Source organism: Oncorhynchus mykiss, chromosome 1 (assembly GCF_013265735.2).
Source record: "Oncorhynchus mykiss isolate Arlee chromosome 1, USDA_OmykA_1.1, whole genome shotgun sequence".
NCBI classification, from domain to species: domain Eukaryota; kingdom Metazoa; phylum Chordata; class Actinopteri; order Salmoniformes; family Salmonidae; genus Oncorhynchus; species Oncorhynchus mykiss.
Window position 1 is genome coordinate 65,913,729 of NC_048565.1, and position 14,163 is coordinate 65,927,891.

General features: G+C 41.7%; 1 protein-coding gene across 1 annotated transcript; it reads left to right on the forward strand.

Moving 5' to 3' along the window:
• Nucleotides 1-1,852: 1,852 nt before the first annotated feature.
• Nucleotides 1,853-8,557, forward strand: LOC110527164 (cytochrome c oxidase subunit 7A-related protein, mitochondrial). The gene is made up of 3 exons (XM_021608309.2): nucleotides 1,853-2,161; nucleotides 7,107-7,241; nucleotides 7,625-8,557. The coding sequence occupies exons 1-3, from the start codon at nucleotides 2,093-2,095 to the stop codon at nucleotides 7,760-7,762; spliced, it is 342 nt and encodes a 113-aa protein (XP_021463984.1). The 5' UTR covers nucleotides 1,853-2,092; the 3' UTR covers nucleotides 7,763-8,557.
• The last annotated feature ends 5,606 nt before the right edge of the window (nucleotides 8,558-14,163 follow it).

Consider the following 14,163-nt stretch of genomic DNA (forward strand, 5'->3'; position numbering starts at 1 on the left):
TGATGTAAAAAGGGCTTTATAAATACATTTGATTGATTGAATGCTGTAAATTCACTACAGTGAATCAGTGTTCAACACCATAGTGCCTTCGAAGCTCATCACTAAGCTAAGGATCCGGGACTGAAACACTGCCCTCTGCAACTGGATCCTGGACTTTCTGACAGGACGCCCCCAGGTGGTGAAGGTAGGCAACAATACATCTGCCATGCTGACTCTCAACCCGGGGGCCCCTCGGGTGGGTGCGTAGTCCCTGCCTGTACTCCCTGTTGACCCATGACTGCATGGCTGCGTACGACTCCAAAACTGTCATAAAGTTTGTAGACGACACGACGGTGCTAGGCCTGATCACCGACGACCAGTGGTGAAAAAAGGCCCCAATTGTCATACTTGAGTAAAAGTAAAGAAACCTTAATAGAAAATGACTCAAGTAAAAGTGAAAGAGTTGCAAAGAAAAATACATATCTCAGACTGGCCAATAAAAATATAAGATTAAGATGGGCATAAGAACACAGACACTGGACAGAGTAGATATTCCATAAAAAAATGTTTCCAGCTACAATAGTAATTTACAACATTAACAAAGTCCATGCTATTTCTGATCAATTTGTTGTTATTTTAATAGCCCCCCAAAATGTATTTTCTTTCAAAAACAAGGACATTTCTAAGTGACCCCAAACTTTTGAACGGTAGTGTATGTCTAGACACTTTTGTCCAGAGATGAAGGTTATTAATTGGATGCCTGGGCAGTAGGACAGTGGATGTGCATTGATAATTCAAATGGTATTGTTAAGAGGCATTACCCAGGGATTGTGGTGAATATCTCCCTGCTATCAACCAATCAGCATCCAAACAATCTGTTTTATAATTGAGCTCGCCAATTTATGGTTCTAAAAACTGGAAATTAGTTAGCATTTTTTTTGTGTGCACTGTATTGGGGGAATGAATGGGGAAAATATTTAGGTTTTGGGATATACACCGAAAATAAGGTCTGAGATTAACACAGGTTTAGGAGATTTTCTACGTTTTTTTTCTAAGAGATAAGGTGTCAGTTAACATGGCCTTTATGAATTATGAAGCCTTTATGTGCTCAAAATATGTAAGAAATTGTAAAACAACAACATTAGCCGCAACATTTTTTGCCTCACTACGCCAACCATCAAATCAAAATCAAATCAAATGTTATTTGTCACATGCATATACATACAACTGGTATAGACTTGACCGTGAATTGCTTGCTTACGAGCCCTTCCCAACAAAAATAGTAACACAAGAGGAATAAAATTAAATCGACAAAAATGGCGCTATATACAGGGAGTACCAGATTAATGTGCAGAAGTACATGGTATTTGAGGGAGATTTGTGCATGACGTCAGAGTAAAGTGACTAGCCATCAGGATATATTACAATAAGAGTAAAATCAAATTGTAATAACTAGTCTACGCTACTGTTCGCCAAAAAGCTAGTTAGTTAGCTTTCTGCTTAACAGCTCAAACGAAAACACAATGATAGTAAATTGTTTTGCTCCAGGCATGCAACCCCATATCTCTTCAGCGGGATAGTGCTTGTTTTATCGGTTCCCGAACTATGTTCAGAGGAGACTTTGGGTCCATGTTAGCATATTGCTTGCTTTTTACTTGTTTTGATTGAATAAATGCATCAAAATTCACAAAATGTGACATTAGCATTCATTTCCACATTGGCCTTGGCCACCGAGTCATGGAGTTGGCCTCTGTTTGATAGGGTTATGGCTAGATGGACTCCAGTTTTTGTAAAATTAACGTCAGATTTTACTTTTCGTAGCAGTTTAGGATCATTTACGCAGCAGGTTAGGGTAATTCGGTTCAGGTTAGGTAAGGGTTAATTTAAATGAAGAAAACATATTACACTTTTGACGTTCATTTGACAAAAGCTGGACCGTTTAATAGTGCCTACAAAAAGCCGCCATTATCACTCTATTCTAATCAGGCACCACTGAGCCAACCTGCTGTGTCGTTAATGTTGGGTCCATCCTCTCTGCATGTTTGGCCAACAAGGGGACATCCGTGATCCGACCTCATTCGTAACTGTTGTTTTTGTTTTGTAACCAAGTAAAATGTACTACAAGTTAAATGGAGTTACACAAAGACTTGCTGGATCGGCACCGAGTGCGTACAGCCCTCAGGTAGGTACAGAAAGCATGTCCAGCAGGCAGTCAAATATGTAAAAATGCACTAATGACCTTCACATTGTTAGCTAGCTAACGTTAGCTAATAAGGTTGTTTTCAATTGGGCACAACAAACACATGTATTGATTTACACAACATGGCTAAGAAATCTCGCCACATTATATATTTGTTTTATAACAGTTGATTTGCTAGTTAATGTTGTGTTTGGCTAAGGTGGCTCGACCGAAAAAGCTAGGAAACACATTAGCTCTAGCTGGCAAGTTGGTGCCGGTTAGCTAGCAGCGTTTTGTTGCAGAGACATTCAGGATTAGTCTGTGAATCTCCGGACTAGACGATTTTTGGCGTATTGCTACCATTCTCATTTCGGATTCCACATTGTGAAGAAAAAAAAAGAATAGTAATAGATGGTGGTGATTTTTTTTCCTATATTTTTCCTATATTGTTTTCCTTTTTCCTACATTTTTCCTATGTGCCGGATCGGCAGGTAGCCTAGTGGTTAGAGCGTTGGACTAGTAACCGAAAGGTTGCATGATCAAATCCCCGGGTAAATCTGTCGTTCTGCCCCTGAACAAGACCGTTGACCCAGTGTTCTCCGGTAGGCCATCATTGTAAATAAGAATCTGTTCTTAACTGACTTGTCTAGTGAAATAAAGGTTAAATTAAAAATATCAAATTTATGCCTGATCCGAAAATGTGGTCGGATGCGCCATATTTGTTTTATTTTATTTGACCTTTATTTAACTAGGCAAGTCGGTTAACAAATTCTTATTTTCAATGACGGCCTAAGAACAGTGGGTTACACCATCCATGGTGTGACGCAATTGCGGAGCCTCTGGAGGCAAATGCAGCATTCCATTTTAAAATGAATGTACTTCTGATGTACCAAAATGCAAAGACACTGTCGGTGTGATCTAGGCGTAACCCTGCACCAACTGCAAGGCACTACAGAGGGTAGTGCGTACGGCCCAGTACATCACTGGGGCGAAGCTTCCTGCCATCCACGACCTTTATACCAGGGGGTACCGGTACAGAATCAATGTGCAGGGTTAATTGAGGTAATATGTACTTGCTTAGTTAAAAAAAAAAAAAAGGGACTATGCATAGTTAATAAACAGAAAGTAGCAGCAGCAGCGTAACAAAGGGGTTAATGCAGATAGTCCAGGTATCAATTTGATTAACTGTTTAGCAGTCTTATGGCTTGGAGGTTGACGCTGTTATTAAGGAGCCTTTTGTGCACTATCCCCCAAAAACCTACCACCCTATCCCACTACTTGGCCCTAAACAATCCTACACCAGGCTGTCGGCCTGGGAGGATGGAACTCCTTCTCACAACTTTCTTTAGTTCTTCTCCAGTAAAATCTCTCACAACCAAGTATTTTGCTGCTGCAACTACCACAGCTATATTCTGGCTATACACGCAAGAAATCCAACCTTACTAAAACTCATCCTCTGGCTCTCTCTCTCTCTTCAGGCCGACTCACTGGGGGGCTCCCAGTTGACTCTCTCACCCTTGGGCTCTACCCTCTTCATTGCCTCAGTATATGAAACATTTTACCTCTCTCATTCTTTCAGGCGGATACACATAAAATCAAAACAATTCCTGTTCTTAAAACTTTCACAGATGTAACCATTGCCAGTTTGTCCTTTACCCAGCCCGATACAATGAATGGGTCGGACCAAAAGCAGGAATCCACTCTTTCCAAAAAATCATCTGATAGGATTATCAGGGAAACCGTTGAAAGTCTCCACTACACCTGTCGCCGCAGGTAGGTCCACTTCCTCCTGGACTGGCTCAACCTCAGAATCTTCACCGCTGCCATCTGACACCATTTGTAGATCATCAAGTTTCTCAAGAGCATGGAGACCTATAACTCAATCAGGAGACGTAGGTATGTACACCTCGAACGAAGGTGTACTCAGACAAATCTCTGATCTTAACAGCACCATTCTTGCGCTTTCGCGTCATTGCACCTCTGTCCAAAAGTTGTGGTTATTACCAACTTCTCATGAGGTCAGTGATCTTCAGGTCGGGAAGTTGGAACTCTAGAAAGATGGCAGAGTTTCCGACTTGGAATACCAAGTTGGATGACCGTTCTAGGGCGTTCCCCAACTAAAACAAATCTTGGCCGACCGAAAGTCGTTCTTTCGACCAATTGATTGGTCGAAAATTTTAAACGTGTATTTTTTTCCATATAGACACACCCCATGTGTTTGAATAAAATCGACTATATGCATTGAGCTTGTCTGAGGCTTTTAGCTTACGATTTGATGAAATAAGACAACTGCTTCGAGGGTGCCAGAGATCTAGATAACCAGAACTTAACCTGACCCAACTTCTCCTGCTGGCCTTTTCAGATTCTGCCATTACTCTCATGAAGTTGTCAGTAATAGACAACACGAGGAGTCTGCAACCTTTCTCATGTTGATTGCAAATGTATCTTACCATTTCTACCGATCTGTGTGGTAGCTATTGTTTTCAGATGCACATTTTTGTGAAGCAGATTAATTTATAACTTTTTCATATCTCAAAATCATTGTCATGTGGTTAATCAATTCTATCTAAATGAAAAGGATACAAGCCTAAAAAGTAACTTCTATTGCCATTACCACATATTTCAAAGTAGCCAACAAATAAAAGATTGCAGCTGCAGGTAGAAAATATCCTGATTCAAAAGAAAATATCCTATAAATCGCATTGGCTACATACATACACATGGCCTGTCTACCACAGAACTTTAAACATTGTCTTAACTTGGGTCCAGCCCGAATGCAATATTGTATAAAATATTCTGGGCCCTCAGTTTCCCATGCCAGTGGTCTTGGGACAGACACAGCTGTAGGCTATTTGCACAAGGGATCAGAAACAGTGCTTGACTTGGACAGGAGCTCACCAAAGCTGAGTACCAGCACCTCAAATGTTCAACTGCTTGAGTTCCTATTCCTCTTATCGAATATCAGCTCAGAAGTATTGTGGTGCTCCTGCACTTAACTATGAACTGTATCTGCACCCAAAATGAGTACCGGAACCTATTTCAGTGCAAGTCGAGCACTGATAAGAAGTAATCAGGTACGCCTATTTTATGATGTTTCCACTGGATCCGAGCATGCCATTTTTCCATTTCACACCGAGTGGTTATCGAGAGCGGGAGAGCTGTAAATATTTTGTCAAACACATTGAGGAACTATTGTAATTCTCAATGGATGTAGAGACAGACTTTGTTTGCTTGCTGTTTTGAGGTGAAAACATGACCTTGAGAAGCTCCACAGGTAATTTGTGGTGGTGCGTTAAGCCAATCATGAAAAACTATCAGATCCCAAAATGGGCCCATTTTTACATGCCTACAATTGCGCGCAGGCCAGGTAGCCGAGCCGATAGGTCTACTTCTATGCGTGCGCGTCCTTACTCCACATTGATAGGAGCGCTTCAAACAAAACCCAGTTGACAACTCTTAAATGGAATGTGTTGAAACGCGTTGTAGCGTAGGTTGTGCACTGCAGACGTGTCCACTCAGATAATGGGAAGACTGCAATACTACTGAATGCATTAAAATAAGTTACCGTAACAAACGTTGTAGATTAGGAATTAGCGGTAAATGTACTACGGGTGGTATATGTAAGGGGGGTATTGATAGTCTAACAATAAAACACTAGACAATCACTCAATTTAAGTTATGAAACAATGAATATGCACAATTTGGCAGGGGAGAGTACATTCTGGAGAGAGAAGTGCATTGTGCATCTGGTCGCATGGTCAATCCGACGTCTCCATTGGCCATGCAGCATTTAGGGTGATTTGGCCTCAGCAGAAGTCAGGGCGTTCATACTTGTGCTTCGCGGAGCAATGTAGAGCTGTTGTCAAGGAAGTGAGTTTGTATTTATACAGGATGTACCCCCCCCCCCCCCCCCCCCCCCCCCAATCAACCAATTATATCAATGCGGCGCTATGCAGAGCCCTCCGCAATGTTACAAAATTGGGAAGGCGCATGGCGATGTGGGTCAGACCTCGATTTAGCTCCAATAACTCCTTTAGTTGGGCAGAAGGTAACAGCTCGTGGCTGAGGTGTGGGGGTGGCGGTCCTTGATGATGCTGCTAGTAATGTTACATAAACTACCAAAGATGCATAGATAGCTCATCCGTTAGTTATGTACCCTAATAGCGTTTTCTAGCTAGCTAGATACCTTACCTATGAAAGTCCTTGCTATGTTGAGTGAGCCACAACCACACCCACACCACTTTTGACCCTGTTGACCTTATCGGTGAGGGAGGAGTGCCCTTCTCAAATCCAACAGTAATCTGCAGCAGTCGGTCATGTTGTAAATAAGGCATGATGTTTTGTTCAGAAACATGCATCTCTTTTCCATAACTAGTTTGGGAAATAAAATTATTCGCAAGGCATATAGTGTTAGCAAAGCAATCACCTTTGCTATTTTGGCAATGAAGCCCTTTATCTACTTCCCCAGAGTCAGATGAACTCATGTATACCATTTTTATGTCTCTGCGTGCAGTTTGAGAGAAGTTGCTAACTAGCGTTAGCACAAATGGTAACTAGCGTTAGCACAATGACTGGATGTCTATGGTAACAGCTAGCATGCTTTTACTTAGAGGTCGTTTTACAAGCCAATGCTAACTTCCTTCATACTGGACACCGAGAAATACAATTGATATCCATGAGTTCATCTGACTCTTGGGATGTAGATAAGGGGCTTCATTGCAACAATCCCAAAGTATTTATTTAACATAAGTCAGTCATTTTGAGATGAATTTGCAGGAGGGGGTCTTCCTAGGGCATACATCTACATTATGTATTTATTTTTTCAGTGGTGGCCACGATTTAGCAACGGCAGTGCACCCGCTGCTAAATGCATAAAGGGCAAACACTGATAGGACCAACTGTGTTTGTCATGTGGTTTCCACAGTCTAAAGTTTTGTTGTCTCTCTAGGGGTTGAGGGTAACAGTGCCCATGGAGGCCCCTCCAATGATCTTTGCCACCCCCACCAAATATGTGTCGGAGGCAGGGAACACAGTGGAGTACCTGGGACACAACAAAGTCCCTGACCTACAGAAACTCTTCCAGGTACAGACACTGCACTAACCTTTTGTTCGACCCACACACTGCTTGGCTTCCTAGGGTCATTGGGGTTCTGTTGATAATCACAGAACCCCAATCACCCAGGAAGGTTGTATAGGAGTTTTTCCTATTTGACCTTGGTTTGTTAGAAGATAACGCCATCTACTCCAGTGGTAATTTACTTCGACCATGAACTTTCACTGCCACAATTCCTACTAGTTCCGACTAGTTTTCTAGAAAGTTATACACTCCTCTGTCCCTGCAGAGAAGTTGTGAGCAATGATAAAGTTTGGACTTTAATAAAATATGAGGATTTCCCCCCCTGTGACTCAGTGGGGAGTTGGCGACTGTAATCATATCTCATTCTCTTTATTCTGTCTACATTGCAGAAGTCTGACGGTATCCCTGTGCACCTGAAGAGAGGCCTGATGGACAAGATGCTGTACAGGACCACCATGGGCCTGACCATTGGAGGGACCCTCTACTGCCTGATGGCTCTCTACATAGCTGCCCAGCCAAGGAAGTGATCTGCTTATCCAGCCTCTTCCCCTTCAAGGTTCCAACAGGATTCTATATGATTAGGAGCAATAATGTGGATGATGATTGTGCTCAGACGGTCAAGGAAAGGAATCCCTTTACTCTCAATTATATGTCCCCTTATCTTATTGATATGCCTAGTTTCATGTTGAGGTTTTCATCAGACTCAAATAATCTATACTTTGTCAAATTTAAGTCCATGTCATATCACTACTTGCCCTATCTCACTTGCTCTGTGTTCTTGTGCAAGTTGTGCATTTCCGCATGTATATCTCTGCTGATGTCTCGGTAACAACCAGCACCATATTAGTGGTACATAACTATGATGGCTAGAGTATCAACAATCTACATTTTTAAAAAGTCTGACCATGTTTTCTGCCAGAGCACTCCCCTGTGTGTGTGGAAAGAAGTTGAGGTCTCATGACATGGATGACTTTGGGTGCTCATAACATGGATGACTTTGGGTGCTCTTTTGTTCTGGGCGAGAGGGTGGATGGGGCTAGCACCTTTTTTCAAAGCTAATAATGAGGTGGTACTTCAGGTTGTGTGATATCATTCATTGGTTTCTTTCTGTATTAAACTCTGCTTTTGAGAAGTCACATCTGCATTACCTTATTTGCATGCCCCCCCCAAGTCCCTATTTTTATGGTGCAGAGGTTGTTGTCATTTAGTCTGCATACTAACTGACGGTGTTCTGTAAAAAAAAAGAAAGGGAGTGCACAGAGTATCTGACAAGTCATTGTAATTTTGTCTTGGGATAATAAAAGTATATTTTGTTTAAAACATTTTTTTTGTTTTCTTTTTATTTTGTTACCTATCTGCTTCTAAGAATAGCTGACCATGAAATGGGATATTCCTTATAGTGGGAGCCATGAACAAATGCTAGTTGGACGTTCTCGTTCAACTTGTAGATTTCTTTTAACATGTAATTATTTTTCAACATCGTTCTGGCAGACCAACTCAACTCCGGCCAATTAAAAACGTGTATGACCTTGAGTATCGGACTTCATCGAGGGGACGCAGATATCTTGTTTGATCTTTGCTTAATAGTTAATTTGAGTTTTGCGATTGGCAGCTAGCTAGACCTTTCCATCATACTCTTATACGTTAATATTGATGTCATGCAGTAATAAAGTGGCGATTACCGTTCATTTGAATATGACGTAATGCAATGTCAATTGTTGATTGACATACCTGGGCTGCCCGGCCCACAAAATGACGGCTGCATTTAATCTATCCACTTCCGCTATTACAGTTTGTATTTGTTGAAAAACAGGCTGTGGGTGGAAGTCTGTTTTAGAATGGCTGAAATGGGCTGTTACCATTTTAAGGAGTAGCAATGTGCCTTTTATTATACAACCAATCCCAAACAAATTGGAATCAATCTGATCACTTCAGTCACTGAAAGCGTCAACACACAGACAGGCTTTTTCCCTATTGTCATTCAGCAGTGCTACAGTACATTGGAGTGTTTGACTATTGAAATCATAACTACCACTTAAAGCCGTAACTACACGTGCTTAAACTGTAAACTGTAAACGCTGGAAAAGTTAAGTGGGTGGAATGGTGTTTCATCTTGTTTCCCCGCCATTTCTCACTCAAACTCAGTAACCTATCAGTGACTGAGTGAACACAGACATTAAAAGCCCAATGCAGGTGTTTATCAATATCAAATTTCTGATTAACGATCAAGTACCTTAAAGGTTTACATTAAAATTGACAAAAAAAATGTTTTTTTTTGCCAAAAAAACTCGGAGGGGAAAACAAACTACGCTGAACAAAAATATAAATACAACATGAAAAGTGATGGTCCCATGTTTCATGAGCTGAAATAAGAAATCCCCGAAATTGTCCATATGCACAAAAAGCTTATTTCTCTCAAATGTGCACAAATTTGTTTACATCCCTGTTACTGAGCTTGTGTGTAACCTTTATTTAACTAGGCAAGTCAGTTAAGAACAAATTCTTATTTACAATGACAGCCTACCCTGGCCAAACCCGGATGACGCTGGGCCAATTGTGCGCCGCCCTATGGGACTCCCAATCACGGCCAGATGTGATGCAGCCTGGATTTGAACCCAGTACTGCAGTGACGCCTCTTGCACTGAGATGCAGTGCCTTTGACCTGAGATGAGGTGCAGTGCAGTGCCTTAGCATTTCTCCTTTGCCAAGATAATCCATCCACCTGACAGGTGTGGCATATCAAGAAGCTGATTAAACCTTTTTGGGATAGAGGGCAGCATTTTCATTTTGGATGAATACCGTGCCCAGAGTGAACTGCCTCCTACTCTGTCCCAGATGATAATATATGCATATTAGTATTGGATAGAAAACACTCTGAAGTTTCTAAAACTGTTTGAATGATGTCTGTGAGTATAACAGAACTTATATGGCAGGCAAAAACCTGAGACAAATCCAACCAGGAAGTGGGACATCTGAGGTTTGTATTTTTTCAAAGCTTGACCTTTATGAATACACAGTGGGATATGGATAAAGATTTTTTTAAATCTGACATAGCGGTTACATTAAGGAGAAGTCTATCTTTAATTCTCTGAATAACACTTGTGTCTTTTATCAATGTTTATTATGAGTATTTATATCACCGAATGTTTTGGAATCAAAACAATTACTGCAAGTAATTTTTGGAGATTTTTGGATATAAATATGCACATTATCGAACCAAACATACATGTATTGTGTAACATGATGTCCTATGAGTCATCTGATGAAGATCATCAAAGATTAGTGATTAATTGTATCTATATTTCAGCTTTTTGTGACTCCTATCTTTGGCTGGAAAAGGGCTGTGTTTTTTTGACTTGGCTATGACCTAACATAATCATATGTTGTGCTTTCGCTGTAAAGCATTTTTGAAATCGGATACGATGGGTAGATTAACAAGATGTGTATCTTTCAATTGCTGTATTGGACTTGTTTATGTGTGAAAGTAACATATTTAAAAAATATATTTTTGAATTTCGCACGCTGCCTTTTCAGCGGAATGTTGTCGAGGGGTTCCGCTAGTAGAACGCCTTCTCTAGAAAGGTTAAACAGCATGATCATTACACAGGTGCACCTTGTGCTGTGGACAAAAAAACAACTACTTTAAAATGTGCAGTTTTGTCACACAACACAATGCCACAGATGTATCACATTTTGAGGGAGCATGCAATTTGCATGCTGACTGCAGGAATGTCCACCAGAGCTGTTGCAACAATATTTTATGTTAATTTTTCTAACATAAGATGCCTCCAATGTTGTTTTAGAGAATTTGGCTGTACGTTCAACCGGCCTCACAACCGCAGACCATGTGTAATCACACCAGCCCAGGACCTCCACATCTGGCTTCTTCACCATGTGGGATCGTCTGACGGGGAGTGCTGGGGGTGTCACCAGGCAAGCTGAAACTCCCGCCCATTTAAACAGGCTGATTAGAAGGTCCTGTGTAGATTATATTTTCAACCAGCAACTATCAGGAAACAATGTTAGTTTCATCAGCTGTTGTACAATATGATATAAAACACAGGGAATTGTGACTGTACTGGGCCTTTAACTGTACTGCTGTGTGATTCTGGTGGGGGGAAATGGGTGCTATACATCTGTGGTTTGGAGGAGAAGGGGAATGAAAAGGTACCCCTGTCAGAGTGACTGATAGAAGCCTGGTGGGTAATCTAACAATTAAACCCGTTCTGATCGTCCAATCTGTCTGTGTGTTTATCTCAGCAGGAGAGTGGGGAGAGGGAGAGAGAACATCCCCAGTGGAAAACAAAAAGCGCTAGGCTACAGTCCACGTACACCTCGTCCACAGCAAACAACAACAGCCTTATTCCAATTCTTTATGCCATAGCACATCTTATCAGTGTTGTGCCATCAACCTATAAACATTGAAATACATAATGATAAATGCCTATTAGCAGTAATTATTTATACGTAGACATACAGCGGATGCGCACACACACAATACACCATTAGGTTTGTGATTCACATGGCAGCAGTTGGCCAGTTGGCCTACACCTTGAGCTAGAGAGGTCTTTTCTCTCTCCTTGGCAATAGAGAATCGCTTCACTGCTCTGATAAACAGCACAACGTAGGACTGAATAAAAGGCTTAGCTATCTGTTTTGTTATATCTCCTTTCTGTGCAATTGAATTTTATTTGTGCCTGTAACCACTTGTCGGCAACTGGCGACAAGTATATAATTGATTCATTCATAAGAATGGTGTTTTATGAGTCGAACAAAGCAAAAGAGCATATCCAGGGGTGAACAAAGTCTGTGGCCTTGTTGCCAATTGAAAAGGAGGGCCGATGAGTTATCAACAGCCGTTTATTACAGACAAATAGCCCCTCGAACGAAAAACGCCTTGCCTGTGTGAGTTTGTGTTTTCCATCTCTCTGCAGCACTAACTCCTGTCTGAAGCCATCAAGTGCTCAGGACAGGTTTATCGATGCAACTGGTGAGGTTCTATCACTCCACCAAACTGAGTGCGAGTTGATGACACATGGATGAGAAAGGAGAAGATGGGGTAGTTCTATCACAGAGACATGATAAATAAGTGATAGACTATAGGCCAGTCAATCCAGCTGGCTGCTGTCATTTTCATCATTTCCCATGGCGTGTGTGGAGAGGACTGGAGGAGGAGAGAGAAGAGGTGGCACTTGCTATTTGATGCTTCTGTCCTTTTTTTCTGTCTGGAACTCCTATAAGAGATGCAGCAGACGGCGGATGTTCCAAAGCCTGTGTGTGTCTTTCTTGTTCTCTGTCTATCTGCTTCTCTCTCTGTGTCTCTATATTTTGTTTTGGCAGGAGGAAAAGGTGCGTGTGGTGGAATCAGGAGGTGAAAGTGGGCAAGGGGACATGACGCACCTAATGAGCTGAATTGACTTTTCCAGACCTCATTCATTCTGCATTTTAGTGGTTTTAGAGACAAGCGAGAAGATTTGCATGAAATAAACAACAGATCTTGTGACCGGCCTACCTATCAAACGCTAAATATTCCAAACCACCCGGGGGACAGACATTTGATGTGGCAGAGAAAGGGAGGGAGGGAGGAGGAGGGAGTAGCAAATCAGATCAGGGAATAGAAAAGACCAACCAATCCTGAGGGATAGACAGGGAAGGTCGTAATAGCGGTCAAGAAGAGTTAGCATGCTTGTGTGTCATTTATCTCAAATCTCAAAGTGTTATTTATCTGAAAAGTAGAAATAATGAAGGCTTGCGTTGAGGCCCTTAGTAGTCAGAGGAAGGGCTGGGAAAGTGTGTTGCATGCTAATAGTGGTGATCATGAACACTGTTGGGCGATTCCACGCCAGCGTAGTCGGGGGAAAATGTGGGTAGCTCAGATTGTTCTGGCAATTCTCATACAGAAACTTTGTTGGGAGGAAGGATGTTTGACATTCTTTTTACATTTGTATCACAAACCATCTTTGACAAAATTATGATGAAAGTGGCCATTGTAGTCCCATTTTAGACATTTACATGTCTCCTGTGAGACATAATGATCTGTTAATCGTACGTGAAACAGGCAACATCTTGGTGTCATTATACTACCTATAGTGTTCTCTAACATATGGAGTATGTCTAGATTCTTATTTTTCTTTAAATATTGTTTGGAAAAGGAGTCTCCAACCTTGGTCCTGGAGAGCTGCCCTCTTGTACGTTTTTGATCCGACATCAGTTTTAACTAACCTGATTCAACAAAGAAAAAGCCAGCTAATTGTTCAAATCAAGTGCGGTAGATTAGGATTGCAGCGAAAACCTACAGGACGGTAGCTCTCCAGGAACAGGGTTGGAGAACCCTGGTTTGGAACAATATACTCTTCAAATATGTCAGAGTGGGCTTTCTGATTCATTTAATGATATGGCCCATTTTATACACTATGTGGACACCCCTTCAAATGACTGGATTCGACTATTTCAGCTAGACCCATTGGTGACAGGTGTATAAAATAGAGCACACAGCCATGCAATCTCCATAGACAAACATTTACAGTAGAATGGCCCGTACTGGAGAGCTCAGTGACTTTCAACGTGGCACCGTCATAGGATGCCACCTTTCCAACAAGTCAGTTCATCAAATTTCTGTCCTGCTAGAGCTGCCCCAGTCAACTGTAAGTGCTGTTATTGTGAAGTAGAAACATCTAGGAGCAACAACGACTCAGCCACAAAGTGGTAGGCCACACAAGCTCACAGAACGGGAATGCCGAGTGCTGAAAATCATAAAAATTGTCTGTCCTCGGTTGCAACACTCACTACCCAGTTCCAAACTGCCTCTGGAAGCAACGTCAGCACAATAACTGTTCATCGGGAGTTTCATGAAACTGGGTTTCCAAGGCGGAGCAGCCGCACACATACAAGCCTAAAATCACCATGCGCAATGAAAAGCGATGGCTGG